Source organism: Pseudopipra pipra, chromosome 13, assembly GCF_036250125.1.
Source record: "Pseudopipra pipra isolate bDixPip1 chromosome 13, bDixPip1.hap1, whole genome shotgun sequence".
NCBI classification, from domain to species: domain Eukaryota; kingdom Metazoa; phylum Chordata; class Aves; order Passeriformes; family Pipridae; genus Pseudopipra; species Pseudopipra pipra.
The window spans coordinates 19,982,753-20,001,434 of NC_087561.1; the positions used below are offsets into that span (position 1 = coordinate 19,982,753).

At 52.6% G+C, this 18,682-nt stretch overlaps 1 protein-coding gene across 1 annotated transcript; it reads right to left on the reverse strand.

The window, feature by feature from the left end:
* Nucleotides 1–7,765: 7,765 nt before the first annotated feature.
* LOC135421662 (uncharacterized) lies at nucleotides 7,766–17,375 on the reverse strand. Its single transcript, XM_064670281.1, has 9 exons — nucleotides 17,255–17,375; nucleotides 16,288–16,401; nucleotides 13,577–15,268; nucleotides 12,842–12,941; nucleotides 11,997–12,145; nucleotides 11,726–11,838; nucleotides 11,162–11,251; nucleotides 9,984–10,106; nucleotides 7,766–9,470 (listed from the first exon to the last, which is right to left on the reverse strand). Exons 1-9 carry the CDS (start codon nucleotides 17,310–17,312, stop codon nucleotides 9,276–9,278), a joined length of 2,634 nt encoding a protein of 877 aa, XP_064526351.1. The 5' UTR covers nucleotides 17,313–17,375; the 3' UTR covers nucleotides 7,766–9,275.
* Between the last annotated feature and the right edge of the window lie 1,307 nt (nucleotides 17,376–18,682).

Sequence of the window (18,682 nt, forward strand, 5' to 3'; positions counted from 1 at the left end):
AAGCACTGGAGGAAGGAATAAATATTGGAAGGTGTAACTCTGACAGAGGGTTTACAGCAGGTCACTCACCCCTTTCCTTCTCTGGCATCTTCACAGCTGTTCCCTGCTTGGCCCAGGTGAGTCCCCAGCTGATCTTGGGACACTCAGCTCCTTCCAGCATCCAAAGGAACATCCATGGCCGTGGCCGAGCTGGGAGCTGCAGAGGGTTCAGAGAATCGTGGAATGGCTTGGGTTGGAAGGGATCTTAAAGATCACCCAGTTCCATCCCTTGCCAAGGGCAGGGACACTTTGCCCAGGGGCTGAGTGCTGCTGCCCCAGGAGGGGGGGCTGGCCCAGGACATGCTGTCCCCATGCAGGTCCCCAGGCACGTGGACCTGTGTTATGGGCTGTGGAGGGGCAGCAGTTTTCTGCCAAGAGCAAAGAATAGAACTTTCCTCTCCCCCAAAGCAAACAAGGCCCGTGGGGAGTGAGGGATGAGGGAACTTCACTCAATAAAGACAAACCTCAACAAAGGAAACAATGAGTTATGGCCCAAAGGCTTCAAAACACTGGGAGGTGCGTGACAGATTTGAGGTTTTCTGTAATGTTTTTCCCTGTGCTGGAGGCAGTGTCCAAGTGGAAGATCTCTGCCAGTTCCCTACCGTTGTTCCTTCTCCTCCCTCCTGCTCTGGGCAGGGAGATTGTTCCCTTGGCACAGCCATAGTCCCACCTCACCAGACAAACCCCTTCCCTTCTCTCCCTCTTTTGCATTGTTTTGGAGCATCTTGCTCACGGAGCTCTCCCTCAAGCCACATCCCCCCTGCTCTCCCGGCACTGCTGTGGGGCCTGAGCAGCCAAACTGGGAGCCTTGGGGTTGGATTCCTCCCACGCTTCACCGCTGACATGTAAACACCAACTGCAGTCCTGACCGTGCTCTGCTTGCTTTGGCTCTGCCCTTGTTGTCCATCTGATCCTCCTGTTTGGTTTGCACTCCTGAGCCACCAGAAATAGCGGCTCTTACTCTGCCTCCAGGTGACGGGTGTTGTTTCCTTCAAGCAGCTCCCCAGACTCCTGATTAAAAAGCCCTGGCAGGTTGAACACGGGCTCCCCTTCCCCCTGCAGCCTCCTGACCCTGCAAACCCACCGTTCCCTCTGCTCGGGGCTCCGAGCAGGAGCTGTTCTCTCCCCTGGGGCACAGCTGGGCATTCCCAGCCTCCTGTGGTTTCCTGGCCCGTGCCAGCATCTGGAAGTGGAATTTAGTCAGGCTCTCCTCCCTGCACATACCTTAGGAGAGCTAAACAACCTGGGCTAGTGGAAGGTGTCCCTGCCCATGGCAGGGGTTGGAAGGAGAAGAGCTTTAAGGTCCCTTCCAACCCAAACCAGACTGTGATCCCATGATCCTCAATAAATGGATCCAAGTGCCAGCTGAGCTCCACCACCCTCCAGCAGAGGCTTAACCTTAAGCCTGTGGTGACGCCCCACAACATGGGACTTCTCTCATGTTTTAATACTTTAATACTTGAAAAACTACTTGACCTTTCCAGGCAGGTGAGGTTTGTTAATATTGGCTATCAACTGCTGGAACAGCAAAAAAAAACCCCAACAAAACAAAAAAGTCCTTTCTTGACTCATTCCCTTTGTGATATGGGTCTGTGTTAGATCATCTCTGTGCCAGTGGCAAGGGATGTTTCAGCTCAAGGGGAAGAAGATCACCCAGTTCTCACCCCCTGCCATGGGCAGGGACACCTTACACTTAGACCCAGTTCCTTGTGTCTTGCACACACAGTTGGGCACTTCTGACCAACTCCACTGGAGGTTACGGAACAAAGATTTGCTTGTCAAGAGGAGCATCGTGGTAAAATCTCAGCTAAACGGCAAAAAAATTAATGTTATTGTGAAATACTGTCATTTGCAGCATTTAAACAAAAAGGCTTTTTCGTGATAGCAATGTCATGGAGATGCCCCATCCCTGGAAGTGTCCAAGGCCAGGTTGGACAGGGCCTGGAGCAACCTGGGCTAGTGGAAGGTGTCCCTGCCCATGGCAGGGGGTGGAAAGAGATGGGCTTTGAGGTCCCTTCAACCCAAATTGTTACGGGATTCTTTCATCAGGTTGTCGATTCTGCCACTTTGGCCAAATATATGATGGGGTTGATGACTGGGCTCTGAACAGTTCCCATGATAAATCAACCCAGAAAATGGCCTAGATACCAACCCCATGCACTCAGCACAGGAAGGTTGGGAGCTGGAGCAACCTCTCCATGGTCGCAGTCCCACAATTCTTCCCAGGGACCCAAACAGGTCTCGACAAGCTCTGCCAGAGTTTCTGCAGGGTTAGAGGGAAACAAACACACCTTAGATCAACACCAGGAGCCTTCAATTCCTTTATTGAATCTCTCCAAACACAGGGGCCTTTCATCGGGGTCATTGCTAATGTTTGACACCTCTCGCTGTGTTTTCCGTTACGTTACCTGTTGGTGGAGGCTCATTTCCAAGTGGGAAGCAGCAATGAGCAACCAGAGGCAGGGGTAAAGGATGTAAACCTTACCCCATTTGTCCCTAAATCTCTCCCGTGGATGGTTTTATCAAATTTTCCCCCTTCTCATCCTTGTGTTTTCTCCAAAGGGAACTGAGCTCCAGCGAAATCGTTTTCGGGGATGGGGCAGAGATGAGCACCCACCTGTGTGTGCAGTCAGATGGGAGAGGGCAAGAAGTGCAGAAACAGGGATGGGAGAGGAGGTTTTAGGCAATGGGATGTTATTTTATAAAATGTTTTAGTCACAGTCCTTATTTTATTAAAAGAAACAAGGGTGCAAAATGTTGTTGAGGAACTGAATGTCTGCTCACATCGTCAAGGCACTGATGCCAGTGGTGGGGAAGGACATTCCATCTCTGGTCCTGCAGAGATGTTGGAGCCTGTGAAAGGAATATTGAGGCAGGACCACCCAGCCTTCCATGGACTGGCCCACTCTGTGACCCCTGGAAGGTCACAGCACACGTTCAGCTGCCACCAGGCCTCCAATGCCCCTGAGGTGGCTCCTTTCTCAGGAAAGCAAGATTTGGTCAGTTTAACTTCCCAGAGAACTGAATTTGCATCCCTGTCTCAGCACAGAAAACCAACTTGTCCTCTTGCCTGGACTCTCAGCTGGCAGCTTTCACCAGTCGTGGTTTGGTCTAAAAATAAGAACCAGTCACTGCCACGCCAGGACAGCAGGTCCCAGGAGCTGGTGACTCCCTTCCCGGAGCTGCCCCATGGCAGGGTTGTGCTGTCTGGTTTCAGTTCTGCTCTGCCCATACCTGTCTCCTTCCTTCTTCTTGGTTTGTTTTTTTTTTCTTTTTTTTTTCATGGATTGATCAAATAATTTTATTTGTCAGATAATTTTAGGAGTCAGGAGAAGGATCTTCCCGGAGGCAGAGAAGTCATCACTCCGTGTATCCAGCTGCCCGTCTTCAGTGGTCACAGAATCCCAGAACGGTTTGGGTTGGAGGGACCTTAAAGCCCATCCAGTTCCACGCCCTGCCATGGGCAGAGACACCTTCCACTGGCCCAGGTTGCTCAGTTATGGACCCCCCAAAGCTGCTTTGTTCCATGTTAGATCACCTATGAAGAGACATGGACAAGGCCTTCACCTTCCCATCTTGTTGTGTCTTTGGAGAGCTAGAGATGGAAACGAGGTGGAGAACATAACATCAAATATGTCTGTGGAAACCCCTTCCCAGCTGTTTCAGTGTCCAAGGAGCCTGTTTCCTGTGTCCCAGCAGTTATGGAATCATGGACTCACAGAGGCTGGAAAAGACATCGAAGATCTTCAAGTCCAACTGTCGTTGCTGCCTTCTGGACTTGATTTCTTCTTCACTCCCAAAACAACACCAAGCTTCCATGTCTTCTCCTTCCTTATCTTTATTTCTCCACCTCCACCTTTATTTCTCCGCCTTTCTACTTCCCACAAGAGACTTAAATTTCCAAGTAGGACTTGGTTTGTTTTGCAAGTGAAGGTGGAAGGCTCTGGAGCAATTGTAGGGGTGGGAAGGAGCAGGATAAGGATCTGTGGTACCCCTTGGGTCACGTAGGATCTGATAACCCAGTGTGGGACAAGAGGGTCCTTGGGAAGGCTGCAGGGGACGGGATGCCAGAGGGGAATTTTGAGGAGATAAGATGAGAGTGACTCTACTCAGGGGTAGAGTTGATGCTGCTGGTCCTCACCCACCCTCCAGGTTCTGAGGAATAGTGTCCTGAAAGGAAACCTGGGCACATCCTGCTCCTTTAGGGACTTGTCCCTGACTACACGAGGTCCTGGTGGAACCCACAGCAGTGAGAATAATTATGAGCATGCACATGAATTCAGCAGCTCACAGAGCAATGGTTTTGTGTAAACCAGCAGTGGCACAGGGGAGGTCAAAGGAGGAAGGATGTTGTAGGACCTCCAGGAATCGGTGCTGTGTCACAGAAGGGGTTTAGAGCTGGGTATTTACTGGAGCTCAGCAATGAACCCCTCAGGAAAGGCCCAGATTCCTCCTGCTGGGTGAGCAACGTGAAAAATAGGCTGTGGGAAAATAGGTGGGGAAGCTCTGATGATGAGGTAACCAAGGGAAGCCTGTTGAGGTCTCTAAATTCGGGATGTGACCCTACAAACTGTGCTCCCCTGAGAACTGCGCAGAGCTGCCTTGGGAGGCAGGGTTTTCTTCTGCAGCAAGATGTGGAGAACAGGAGGTCCCTCAAAGGTGCCTGGGCATGGCCGGTCCTGGAGGGACTGCAGTGGCTGTTCCACAGCTGCTGAGAGAGATAAACCTACCTCAGGACAACCCTGACATCTCCCTCCTGGCCAGAGCAGAAGAAGTTGTTGAAATCCCTGGTTTTTGCTATCTAGAAAGAGATAACAACACGAGTAAGATCTTTGTGTTTTCCAGGAGGGAATGAAGAGGTGATTCTCACAAGAACTAACACTGCTGAGCCCTCAAACACGACTTGAGGTATTTATCACAGCTGCCAAACTGGCTGTTCAGGGCAGACCTCCCCATCCAGCCCCCACAGGACCCCTTGCTCTGACTGCTCCGGTACTCCCTGAATTCCACTGGCAGGCAGGTGACAGCACCCACGGAAATGGAGCAGGGGAACACAGTGATCCCATAAATCCCCCAGATCCTGCCCAAGGATGCAGCTCCCACCGCCCCTTCCCTTGCTCAGCCCCAGCTGTCAGTGCCCTCCAGAAAGGGGATGTGAAAGTCTTCCAGCCATCAGATGTTCTTCTGGTTGGGCAGAAGGGAAGAGCACGATGGAGACACAGCTGGAAGTTAATCCTGTTAACTGTTGTTATGGATCAAGAAGCTCCATTTCCAGAACATTGAGTTTTCCCCAAAGATTTTTCCCACAATCATCTGGGGATAAGTTGTTCCCCACCAGGCAGCTCCAGGAGCACCGTGAATCACAGCCAGAGAGATTTGCAGTAAAAGACAAAGTGTTCCACATGAAGGCCAGGCTGGATGGGGCTTTGGGCAACCTGGGCTAGTGGAAGGTGTCCCTGCCCATGGCAGGGGGTGAACTGGATGAGATTTAAGGTCGCTTCCAACTCAAACCATTCTGGGACGATGATTTAACAGAGTAATTTTCCTCTTGGGTTCAGTGCCCAGCTGGTGTCACCCAGCTATTCCTGGGCTGAGTTAAGCTGAGCCTCAGCTCAGAGCTGCTCCTTAAACCCAGTGTTACATCTGGAAGGAGTGCAGAGACTCCTGGATGGCTCCAGACCATTCCAGGTTGCCCAGCTGGGCACCACAACTCAGTATGGAAATCCCAGCTGTGTTTTGCGGAGCAGCTGAAGACCCGGCCCAGGATTTTGGAATACGCTGTTTCTTCATTGTTTGTGGTATTTTCCCCCAAAAGCTACAGAACTGATTATCTGCAGCAATAAGCCCAGGCCCTTCCTGGCATGGGGAGGAGGAGCAGGAAGAATGAAGAGAGCTGAGTGGGACATAAACCCCCTGTGGGTCATGGCCCTCAACTGGGCCAAGATCAAAGCGTTTTGCTTTGACTGCAGATCACCCAGTTAAGCAGGACTTTGCTCCTGCCTTTTCCTGCACCCCATATCCCATCCTGAGCTAGACTTCGCCTCCTCTATCTCAGGAGCAAGACCCAAAGAGGTGATAGAATCATAGAATTAAGGTTGGAGAAGACCTCCAGGATCATCGAGTCCCACTGTTAGGTCCCCCCAGAGCCCCCAGTTCCCAGTGCTCTTGTACACCAAGGGACATTCCTGACCCTGACCCTGTCTCCAAGGTTCTGCTGGGCTGGTTTCCCCCAGGCTGTGATGCCTCCCTTCCCCTCTGACCCGCCGTGCCCACCCCGGATCAGGTCCACCCTCGGTGCCCACGCGCGGGCTCGGCCATGGCCCTGAGTCAGCTCCTGTTCCTGTGGCCCCGTCTATTCTCAGGAGGGTGAGCTGGCTTTTCCTGAGACTGGAAAACACACTTATTTTCCATTCTCTCTTTTTTCCTTCTCTTTCCATTGACACGGGTGTCTAGACTCCACAAAGGGCAAAATCAAGGTGGGCCAGCCCTCCTTCCTGGGTTGTTTCCAACCCCAGTGGGATTGAAGCGTTGGCTGTTGCACAAAGAGGCCCATTCATGAGGTTATTTTGTCTCCCAGGGTGACCTTTCAGGCCCAAAGGGCCTTCAAGGCATTGACAACGCGACCGAAATCGAATTGGTTTTGCCGAATTCTCTGATTTTCCTCCAACTCCTCCTGTGATGGAGGTCTGAGGACCCCACATTCCCTCCTGTCCCTCTCGTTTGGAACGTGGATGGAGCGATTCCTTCCCGCTGAGAGCAGCAGCACCAGAAGGGCTCAGCGAAGAGTCTCCCTTGAGGGGGGCCTGGACACCCTTTTTTGACCATGACCTCCATTTTTAGAGTGACGAAAACACTCTTGTCAATACCTCAAAAATGGATCTTTTTGGTACCAAAGTATTCAAATGTTTATCTCAGCACTTTCTAACCGAAGTGTTTTGGATTTGCCACTTCAAACAGCGACTTTTTTTCTCTCTCTCCACTTCTCTTTAAAAACATTTTGCTTCTCCTTAAGTGCTGGGAAAACTGTGGAAAGAGTAGAAATATTTTCTTGCCTTGATTTAACTGAAAGATCCCATTTAAATCCCCTCCCTAGACTATTTCTCTCCAGTTTGCTGGTACACAGGAGAGCCTTACATGAAATCTCTCCTTGTCTTACTTGAGCAAAGGGAGAAATTGTTCCTCCCCAGTGTCCTGATACTGCAATCCACACTTTCTGTGAGTAAAAAACAAACACCCCAGAGAGAAAGAGGAAAAATGGCCCCAGGTGAGGTGTGAAGTGAAGAATCCACTGTTTTTAAGCCACTTTCAGTTCGTGGCACACTAAAACGCATCATTATTTGGCACATTGAAGCCAGGGCTGTTTCCTCACACCAAAATGCTTCAGCCCCTCTCCAAATTCACACTTCTCACTACATTCCCTCAGATTTTGGTGTTTATGAGATTTATTTTACTGAGTTAAGGTGTTGAAATTCAGCCCTGGGACCAGGGTTTGGTGTGAGGAGTTATCTTCCCCACCCTGGGAAGTATCACAGTCTGATTCTCTCCTAAGATCCTTTTTGCATCCTTCATGGCCAGGAACCCCCACACACTGACATCCAGAACTTGTTGACCCACCAGGTTTTGCTCAAGTTCTTGCCACAGATGATTGCACAGCCCGGGGTAGTTTCAGTTTATTGAAAATCTTTTATTGCTCTCCAAAACCCAGTTTTAATAAACTCCAAAGAGATACAGGAAGTAGACCAGCAATTTTATTTAACAAACTCAATTGATCTGGAATTTTCTCTGCAGGAAGAGAGCCAGCTCTGTGAGAACAAGCTGAGAAGACCTGGTTTGGCTGTAGTTTGTAGAGGTTGAGCTCCTCTGACTGCACAGCATTTGTCCTTGAGCACAACTCCAGGTGAAACCAATGACTCAATGGATTGGTTTCAGCTGGAGTTTGATCAGCACCTTGCACCTGAGTCAGGTAAGAATAAGATCAGCAGTTTTTGGAGGGGAAACAAGCAACAGTTTGCCAAGGAAAACTCCTCATGAAGGTTTGAAATTCTCTTTCCACCTCCTCCTGGTCAGCAGCTCCCGCTCTGCACTGGATTTGTCTACCCTGCCTGTCCTTCCTAAAGAGTCTCCTCCCATTCCAACACTCCAATCACGGGAGCCATCCCATCACATCTCCAAGATGCCACCAAGATCACAGGTGAGGGCACATCTCCAGCTCCTCTGGTTTATTCCCCATATTTCATGAGTCTGCACAGAAATTGGGCCCCCGGTGAGGACAAATGATTGCCTGGAGCGGCTGGAATTCCTCCCCCTGATCCTGTGAAATCTGCCCTCTGGAAGAGACATGCCATGAGATGTGACCAGTTGGGCTGTAAGGCAAGAGACCAGCTCCTGGCCTCCTCACACATATGGAAATTGCCCTCCTGAAATTCATACTCGGCAGAAAACGGGAAGGGAGGGTCTTCCCTAATTCTCCAGCACCTCTAAGGATATATTGTTGGAGTCACCAGAAAGGTCATTCCAGCCTGGCTCTGACTGTGAAATACAGCAGATGGCATCCAGGGAATGGCATTGCTTTTGAGTGTTGGGTTCTCCCAGCAGAGGAAAGACTCCCAGATGGAGGTCTGAAGAGGTGACCTCCACTCTAAAGAAGACATGGCAGAAGACCCCCCATCTCACCACCCTTTGCCTCCCCTATTTCAGCCAGTCCATTGTACCCCCAGCACAGCACCTGAGCACACCTTCCCTGCTCCCTCTCCCCCTTCCTGTGGCACTGGGGACACAGGTTAATGGTGGCCTTGGCAGCACTGGGGGAAGGGTTGAACTTGCTGATTTGAAAGCTCTTTCCCCACCTCGCTGACTGTGTGATTCAAGTTTCATGCAGTGTTTTCCCCCCGCCCTGTAACTCTGAAACACTTCACCTCCCTCCGTGCCCCAAACCGAAGGAATCACCTCCCAGTGAAAGGAATAAAGCCCTGGCACTCTGGGGCCAGCCTGGCACCAAAATAACCCTTGCTTTGGTCATGTCTGCCCTCCAGTGAAAGCTGGCAGCGTCGTCCAGTGAAAATTGTCCTCCTGGGTGACTGTGGTTTGTAAGTCAGCACCGGGATACTTTAGCAGTGTCCAGAGGAAAAGGAATGAATCACCCCCACAGCTGGAAACCCTCTCCCAGTCCCCAGTGACAGGTCATTTTCCAGCAAATGGTTTCCCACTGAGCACGGAGTCGCTGGAGCTGCCTGGAGTCAGAGGCGGGTGTGATGCTCACAGCCATCATCAGGGGCCTGTGCTGGCCCTGTCTCCCCCCGGGCAGCCGTGCCCACCCCGTTGGGCACAGCGTGGCTGCCACCCAGGGCTTCCTCATGGCCTTTCACGGGGCCAGTGCTGCTGTTGGGGGCCTCCTGGTGCTTCTTCTGCACTTGCTCCAGTATCTGCAGCACCTGGAAGGAGCAAACACCGCTGTGAGCGGGTCAGCAGCCGAAATAACCACGGAATCATAAAGTCATGCTTGGAAGGGACCTTTAAAGGTCATCAAGGCCAAGCCCCCACCATGGGCAGGGACATCTTCAAAGGTCCTACTAGCCAGCCCTTCCATTTTCAGCTAGACCTTTTCTTTCAAGCTACGTGTCTGGGCTCAGTTTTGGGATCGCACTCGTTTCTGTCCGCTCAGGGATCTCTGGGAAGGGGGTACACGGAGTGCCTGTCCCATGGAGGTCCCCTGGATCTTGGAGCTCTTTCCATGAATGAATCAGTCTCACCTTGCTTCCAGAAGAGCACACAGAGGTGTGATGGTGATCTGGAGCAGGATCAGGACAGAGCAACGTGGAGCTCTGCTCTTCTTCACACCACCCTGTGATAACTTCTCACGCTGTCCTTATAAAACTGGGAAACCCCCAGTCTGAAACCCACTTCGTGGAGAAAGGGAATAGGAGTGAAATCCAGGTGAATTTTACCTGAGACTTGGGGATGAGGCCGACTCTGAAGAACCCAATGTTCCCACTGTCGATTTTGGTGCAGTCCACCACGGTGGAGGCAACGTTCTCTGGAGAGGGCCCGTCACAAAGGACTGCATCCACCTGAAGAGCAACATTTCCACACCAAAACCCCCTCAGGCACTTGGGAAAAAAGGGTTCCCCCTCTCAACAGCAAGTGATTATTATCTGAGGCAATACTGCTCCCTCCTCCACAGCAAGGGAATGTGGGGAAAAGCCAGAGAAGGCTCTGTGGGGAGCAGGGCAGCAGTACAGCAAAGACAGGTTTGCACCATCTGAGGAGCTTTGAAGAAGTCCCATCCACCAAGAAAATGGGTGTAACCCCAGATTTTTGAGGAGATTTGTACCAGCTGTTGTTTAAAACTGCCCTCACTCAAGTGCCACAGATACAAAGCGTGCAACCCTCAGGATTTAGTGGTGAAATCATAGAATCATGGAATATTCTGAGCTGGAAGGGACCCCCAAGAATCATCCAGTCCAATTCCAGGCCCTGCACAGACACTCCAACAATCCCATCCTGTCCCTCAGAGTGTTGTCCAAACCCTCCTGGAGCTCTGGCAGCCTTGGGGCTGTGCCCACTGCCCTGGGGAGCCTGGGCAGTGCCAACCACCCTCTGGGGGAAGAACCTTTCCCCGAGATCCAACCTGACCCAATTGAAGACAATGAATGTCCCTTGACCATGGTACTTCCAGAATGTGTGAAAGTCCTAAAAGCCAGGAATATTTTGGAGCTTGGCACCAGTCTTAGAGCAGCTTCAGCTTGAAATGGGAATGCCCTGTGCTCTCACAGCCCAGTGCCAGCTGGAGCCCTGGCACATCCAGGCGTCAGGGTTTGATTGCTCATAAGAAAAGAAGGAGTTTTTTTTTTTGCTCATCTCGTCCTGTGTTGGAAGATGAACAGACTCACATTGCCAAGCCATAACTACACAGTGCAAATCAGAGCAATTCTGGTTTCTAACCAAGTCCCGAAGCTTAAAATGTTCTTTTACTGCGACACCAACACGAGGAACGTCCATGAGATTTTTTTTCAAAAGAGATGCTTTCCAAGATTCTAGATACCATCTCTTGGTTTGCCTACTGGGAGCAAAGTGGTTGTGTCCTTCCATCCCCACATCCCCTGGGAGCAGAGAGCCCTGTTACCTTGTCTCCCAGCTTGGCATACACTTGGTTGTGGTGGGTGGTGTCGGCCTCTCCCGTTGGGTTGGCTGATGTGACCACAATGGGCCCGACCTGGGGGCAGAAAAATGAGAATGAAGGCTCTGAGCTGGTTCTGCTGGATCAAACAGGCGACTCGAGCTCAGAACTTCACTCCTGAGTGCCTGTGGCTCCAAAGAGAGCTTGGTGTGGCTCACCCAGGTACAGGCTCCTCCTTTGGAGGCAACTACAGTCCCACCAAAGTGTGTTGGGGTGTCTGACACTCGCTTAAATTGGGGTTTGCTGATGAGGATCATGAAACAACATTTTGTTTTCCGAAGGCCTGCAATGTCTGCCCCAGGCTATCCCAGTTCCTCTGGCCCCTTTCTGGACCTTCTGAAGTTCCTGTGGCCTCAGCTGAGCCTGTGCTCGCAAGGACAGCGCAGGAAATCAGACAGAATGTCTGTCCATGGCCTTTTTTCTGGGTTTCTGACCTGGTGGTTGCTCCTTTTACCCTCTTTGCTGCCACAAAACCACTCCCAGCCGGGCTGAGGCTGCCGTGGCACTCACCAGGTCGATGAGGTGTGTGGTGACAGAGCAGTCGGGGATGCGGATGGCGACGCTCTGAGGGGTCCCAACGTATTTGGCAGAGTCCTTCATTCCCAAGAAGTCCACCCACTCACCTGCAGAAGAATCAGGTGGCACTTAGGGATGTACATCAGCCCAAACACAACGATCTTACCGGGAATATCTCCACGGAACATCTCCAGAATTACTCCACGGGATGGAGTTTCCAAGCCAAAGCTCTCCAGAGAACTTGGAATCAAGAGCACTTCCTCACCTCTGGGAACCACCAAGCTGATAGGAGATGGCCAGGCAGCCTCCATGAAGTCCCAGAGGAGGGGAGTGAACAAATGCTTGGCAGGTTCCAGCTGCTTGAGGCTGGAAATCCAGAGGGACATGGGGCGATCCTGAGCCTGGCGCTTGGACCTGGAAAAGGGGTGAGAAAAGAGGAGTCTGGGATTCAGACAGGGATTTAATTTCGAGCTGAAAAGGGAACTGTGTTGGTGAGAGCTAGAGCTAAGACAAGGTGTGAAGGCTCTGCCCCAGGGCACCAGTCTCTAGTACAAGCAGGACTGTTCAGCTGTGACTATTCCCAACCAGGAATGTTTTCTCCAAATCAAGGTTTTGCACTGTGATGGGTGGAAATCCCAATTTCTAAGGAAACCCCACCAATATGAGGGGTCTCAGCTGCTCACAGGAGTCCAAGCAAAAGCCTGTTGTCACAAGAGAGGTTTTGGATGTGACAACATGTACCTCCCAAACCTACAGGATAACCCCCTGTCCCGTCTGCCACTCTTTGGGTTTCTGGTGGTCCCCAAGTCACAAAGCTCCACCACCTGCCAGGAACAGCTCCTAGAAGACAATTACAGCTCTATTTTCTCCTTCCCTCACCTGGATCTTCTCCCCCACCTTGCTGTTCCCACCAAGGCTGAGCTGCCTTGCCCTCGACCAGCTGCAGCCAGCACTCAGTAGCAGCTCTGAGTTCTAGAAGCTTCTTTAGGCCACGACAAGGACTGACCTGTGAGCTTTCTGAGTTCTAGAAGCTTCTTTAGGCCACGACAAGGACTGACCTGTGAGCTTTCTGAGTTCTAGAAGCTTCTTTAGGCCACGACAAGGACTGACCTGTGAGCTTTCTCCACGGCATCGGGGCGGTTGCAGGCGGCCACAAGCACGTACACGGTGTCTGTGGGGATGCCACAAGTCCCTCCACTCCTCAGGATATCTGTGGGCACGAGAACAGGGCAGAACCCCCTGAGTGAGGGGCTGTAATTCCCACAGCAGAGCTGTCACAGCCAAACCAGCCAATTCCGTGCTCTCCTCTCCTTTTCCCGACTAACAAAGCGTTCCCTCTGGCAGTGCATTTTTCTAGGGTTCATCCAAGGGGAGATCTGGCACTTAGGGGAGTTCTGGGCCACGTTCCTCAGGGCCAGAAGTGGAGAGAGCAAGCACCAGGCATTGGTGCCATTTGTCTGTACAGAGCTTTCCGTGGCAGCTCCAGCTTGGAGGATTCCTGGAGTCCAGGGTGGATGAACAGATAGGAAAATGATATGGGAGAGAATTTGCTGCTAAACTCAGATAATTACTCTCATAACTTGGCCCACCTCACCAAAACGCCACCAGATTGTCCTGGTTTCCACATCAAGGCCAGGTTGGACGGGGCTTGGAGCAACCTGGGCTAGTGGAAGGTGTCCCTGCCCATGGCAGGGGGTGGGATGAGATGAACTTTAAGGTCCCTTCCAACGTAAACCATTCTGTGACTCTATGATTGTAAAAATGTCCTTTAAGCAGCTGTTCTGCTACTAATTCACCCAGAATTTCCCCTCCACCCCCACACTGTGCCCTTTGCTCTCCCCTTACCTGCAATCCTCTTGACTGAGGACGCTCTCCTGGCGGGCAGGTGAAGGCACTTGCTCATCCCTCCCCTCACACCACCGAGCTGCACGATGGGCCCTCCCATGGGCAGGCAGGGACCCTCGAAGGTGCCGCTGGAAAGGGCAGACAGGAAGCAGTAAAAGCTGACCAGCCCAAAGCTGAGGGTGGCAGCCGTGTCATATCCAGTGGGAAGGGCATGGATGGCATCCAGGAAGAAGCTGAGAGCGACCAGCATGAACGTGAGGGAGTAGAAGAACCAGGTGATGTTTAGGAAGAGGGTGCAGAGGACGATGAAGCCGTTGAAGAGCATGAAAGCAGCGATGCCCACGGCCGAGTGGAAGCTTCTGGTAGTGCCATAGAGGCCACCATATCTTGCCAAGCCCCAGATGATCCACATGACAGCGTAGAGGATGAAGGCACTGCTCTCCAGGGTTTTACCCCGGGCAAAGGCCACTGAGCCGCCCAGAAGCTTAAGGATCCCACCAGCTACCACTACCCATGGAATGACAACGGTGGCAAGGGGAGCCTGGGGGTCTCCCGGGGCCGTCAGAGCAGAAGAAGCCAGGACACTGCATGCAAAGGCAAGAGCTTCTGCATCTGCATACTTGGAGTAGCCCAGGTATGGAGCGTGAAGGTCTGGCCCCTCACGGAGCTTCAGGAAACTGCTGCGGGCGAGGAGGGCCTTCACAGCCCCCTTCCCCTTCCCTGGGGGGGTCTTGGCCCCTGCTTTCACATTGTACAGGTGAATTAGAGCCACCAGGGCTGAGGCCACGAAAACGGCCGCGGCCACACCTTGGGGGCCCCCTGCAAAAAACCCCCTGGGATGGCAAGCCAAGGCGAGGCAGGAGGCCACATAAACCAGCAAATACAAGCCATCCAGAGGGCTCTTGAGGGAGAGGAAGAGAGCCAAGACGGCAAAAAGAATGGAGAAAACCACCAGGAATGGGGTAGGGAGGGATGGCTCCTCTGGCTGCCACAGTGGGTACAGGAGGCAGTAGCCTCCAGCAAACTTGAGGATGGAAGTGAATCCAAAGGATGTGGCCATCAGAACATCCATTGCACGGTAGGATAAGATGCAGATGCCAATCTGGTAGATGCCAGCTGCCCACAGCCAGGGCACCTGGCCCATGAAGAGTTTGTTGGTGATGCCCAGGAGCCTGCAGCCAAACACCCCGGCCCACAGCATGTTCAGGATCAGCCCCGTGGCCGCAAAGGGATTGGTGCTGCCACCGGCGGCTTGGGGCTGCTCGTGGCTCTTTTTCTTGGCCAGATCCGTGCCAGGGAGGGCCATTTTTCCTTTGGTCAGGAAATAGAGGATCCTTCCCAGGGCAAAGTACCCCCCCAGCACGCAGACGACGAGGTAATTGCAAGCGACAGCGGAGGAGCCCAAGGCGCGGCTGTGACGCGCGGCCACGTCGTGGGCACTGGCCAGGGAGGTGGCCCCGGAGATGAGGGCCAGGACGGGCTCTCTGCACAGCAATCCCACCACTGCCACGAGGAGCAGGGCCACGGTGAAGGTGGCCAGGCCGGGCACCACGGCATCGCGGAGGTCCCCGGCGTCGGCCAGCGCGCCCTGCCCGGCCAGGACGAAGGTCACTCCGTAGCCACACCAGAAGGCTGAGATGGTCAGGCAGAGGGACAGCAACAGGGAGGCATTCCTGGGGCTTCTCCGGATCCCTGAGGAACAAACACAGACAGGGCTGTGATTTCCAGACAGTGGGATGTGGGAAGAGGGAGTTGGGCCAGGATCGCTGGGCCAGCCTGGAGCTGCACAGATCCTGCGTGGAGCAAGATTCCTCCTGGGGAAGAGGAGGCTCAGGGGGGGCCTTCTCACCCTATACAGCTCCCTGACAGGAGGCTGTAGTGAGGTGGGTGTCAGGCTCTTCTCCTGATGAGAGAAAACGGCCTCAAGGGGAGGTTTAGGTTGGATATTGGGAAAACTTCTTCACAGAAAGGGTTGTCCAGCCCTGGCACAATTGTGGAGGGGAATGGTGGAGTCACCACTTCTGGAAGTGTTCCAAAAGCACGTGGATGTGGCACTTGAGGACGTGGTTTAGTGGTGGACATGGTGGTGGTGGCGCTGGTTGATGGTTGGAATTGGTGATCTTAAAGGTCTTTCCCAACAATTCTGATTCCATGACTGCTTTTAATGTCCTCATTACTCTGAGTTAAAAATGAGAAATAATTCAACATTCATTCTAAAAAGTGTGGACTCTGCTACAGGCAGTGATTTTTTCTCTCAGTTAAGTTGATCTCCTGGCATGACATTCCAAACCATGGATGCTGAAAGCGCTCTCAGAAAGCCTGGGAACCCTTTTTTGAGGAGTCATGGATTCATTGTGTTAAAACTCTCAGAGATCCTTGTTTAACACAAACATTGATTTCTTCTCTTGCCTGTACAGTAAAAATTTGCTGTGCTGACACAGAATCCCAGACTGGTTTGGGTTGGAAGGAACCTTAAAGCTCCCCCAGTGCCACCCCCTGCCATGGGCAGGGACACCTCCCACTAGCCCAGGTTGCTCCAAGCCCTGTCCAACCTGGCCTTGGACACTTCCAGGGATCCAGGAGCAGCCACAGCTTCTCTGGGCAAATTCCAGGAGAAGGGCTCAGTTGTCCCTGAGGCTGCTGTGGTTTGTATCAGCCCCAGCACACGCTAAGCTGTGGGAGGGGGAGGCCTTGAACCCCCCAAATCTTACCTGCATAGGCCAAAAGAGCTGATAAAATGAGCAGAAGGACTCCAAGAGCTGTGCTGGGGATCAGAGGGGCTGCTCTGGCTGAGCTGTAGAAATGCACAGCCAGCAGAAGTGATCCTATGGGAAAAAGGAGAAACAGCTTGTAAACTTGGCCCACAAAACCAGGAGAGAACCAGGGTGGACAGGGCAGGGAATAGAGGAAAAATGACAGTACAAGATCTGCAAATAGTAAGTGTTGTGACTTGGTTTGTGCCCAAAGGTCTCACTCCTTTCTGGGTGCCTGGTTTTAGAAAACTTGAAAATAATCATTTCAGGTTGTCCAGAGAGGTTGTGGACATTCCCATTCCATCAAGGCCAGGTTGGAGCAACCTGGGCTAGTGGAAGGTGTCCCTGGCCATGGCAGGGGGTGGAACTGGATGGGCTTGAAGGTCCCTCCCAACCCAAGACCTTCTGGAATTCCACGCAAGTGTCTGAAAGGGCTCCCCTGTTGCCAGATAAAGGGGAAAAATCCGTGATTCCAGTTACACAAAAGACAGACAGACACACACATCCTTCAGATAATCCCAGAGACGTTGTGCCAACAGAAAAACAGCCCCAAAATGCAAAGAGGCAGAAAACAAAGGAGGAGGAAATGAAAGGGAGTGAACACGGCAAACAGGAGAACGGCTGGACAAGGGAGAGGGAGTACATCCAAATCCAGATGATTTATTCCAACGACTACCAAAAAAAAAAAAAGTTTGGATTTGCTTCCCACCCAGGACGGAACGGGCACAAAACTCCACGCCAGCACTTCGTAGCCAAGACAAATATTTTGTTGGCCGCTGGAAACGGGCGCGGGGGAGCGAAAAAAGCTTCACCCGCGGGCAGCGCGGCTGGCGAATAAACCTCTTTAGGTTTATTCTGCTAAAGAGGGGGGGCGTCTAGGAAAGTCATTCCCGAGCCCGCATCCCGTGCCAGGACGGATCCCTACCTGCGGCAATGCCCAGGAGCCCGAGGCAGCAGTGCAGGGACCCCGCGCCGTCGCCCATCGCGGTGTGCGCGGAGCCCCGGCCGAGGGCGGCACTGCCGCCGCCTTCCCTCCCATGCTCTTTATAACCAAAGCATCGCGCCTGGCCCGCGCTCGGTCCTCCCTGCTCTCCACCCCTTTTCCCTACAAACCTCTTCTGTTCGAGGCGCTCTCCCCGGGTGCGCGCGGGAGGAAAATGCAAATGACTTTTCGGGCCGCGATAAATTTGGGGCCGTGAGTCAGCGCGGGCTGCCGGGAGCTCCCTCCAGAGGCCTCTTAATTTTACTCTTGATTAACCCTTGTTAAAAAAGACACTTGAAAAATAAGGCTGAGGGTTTATTGCCGTCGCTGCCTCTTCGCTGCTGCCAGCGAGGAAATTGCACTGGTTAAAATGAAGGTTTTTGCAAGAACCCATCTTGCTGGAGCAAACAAGCACTTTGCAAGCCCAGGAGCTCCTTGGGGACCAGTTGTTTCTCCTGAACACTGGCCACGGTGCTGCTGTTTGTCCCTGTCACAGCTCTGAATGCCTGGCACCGCCACCCTGTGCTGGGCAGGCTCGGTGCCACCCCTTCAAGGTGACTTCTGTCCATCTCTCGCTCCACATCCATCCCAGCCCGTCCAGAGGAGCCCTGTTGGCCTCGAGTAAGTGTCAGGCATTGCCAGGATCGCTGCTGTCCCCAGAGGTGACATGAGGGACCTGCTGACAGCTTCCTGCTGCTTCCCACAGAGAACATGTGGTCGGGGCATAAAGGTGTGTCTGGCTGGAGGAGGGGCTGCAGGAAGCAGTGGACACAGGGATCACACTGGGTCACAGGCCAGGTGGGAACTGGGCAGAGAACTGTTCTGTGAGAGCTGACCCAGCTCTGATGGAAACAGGGGCAGGGCAGCAACTGCCTGGCCTGGACATTCCTCCATCATTTCGTTTGTGGGTGAGGGACCAGTGTAGGGATTGCTCCCATTAAGGAATTTGCCCCAGTTAAAGCAAATTCTACTCTCCTGACAAGCTAAAAGATGCAGAACAGTGTGAAAAACTCCACATTAATATTCCTGGGCTGGTCAGGGATATTCCTGGTGCTCCCTCCAGGAGGAAGCTCTGATGTTCCTCTCAGTACGTCCTTCTCCACAGCCAAGCCAGAAGAAGAGAAAAGCTGTTGGAAATGACACTGGGAACTGCTGGAGCTCAAATTCAGGCCTGTGGGATCATCTGAGAGGTGACAGACCTGCAGCAGCATCTGGAACAACCCTCAGGGCCCACAGGTAAATGCCAAGAAATCCCACCCTTCCCACTCCCTGAGCCAGCTGGAGCAGGATGGATTCCAGTGAGCAACTGGATTCCATCACGGCCCCCCAACTTCCCTGGTTTCTTCAGGAGGACAGTTCCCTTTAACTGTA

Excerpts from the sequence above, each read along its gene's own strand:
- LOC135421662 (XM_064670281.1), bottom strand. The coding sequence starts at position 17,312 with ATGGGCGACGGCGCGGGGTCCCTGCACTGCTGCCTCGGGCTCCTGGGC. Across the intron at positions 15,269-16,287 it reads AGCTCTTTTGGCCTATGCAG|GGATCCGGAGAAGCCCCAGG; the intron begins GTAAGATTTGGG and ends TTTGTTCCTCAG. Across the intron at positions 12,146-12,841 it reads GCCGTGGAGAAAGCTCACAG|GTCCAAGCGCCAGGCTCAGG; the intron begins GTCAGTCCTTGT and ends CCCCTTTTCCAG.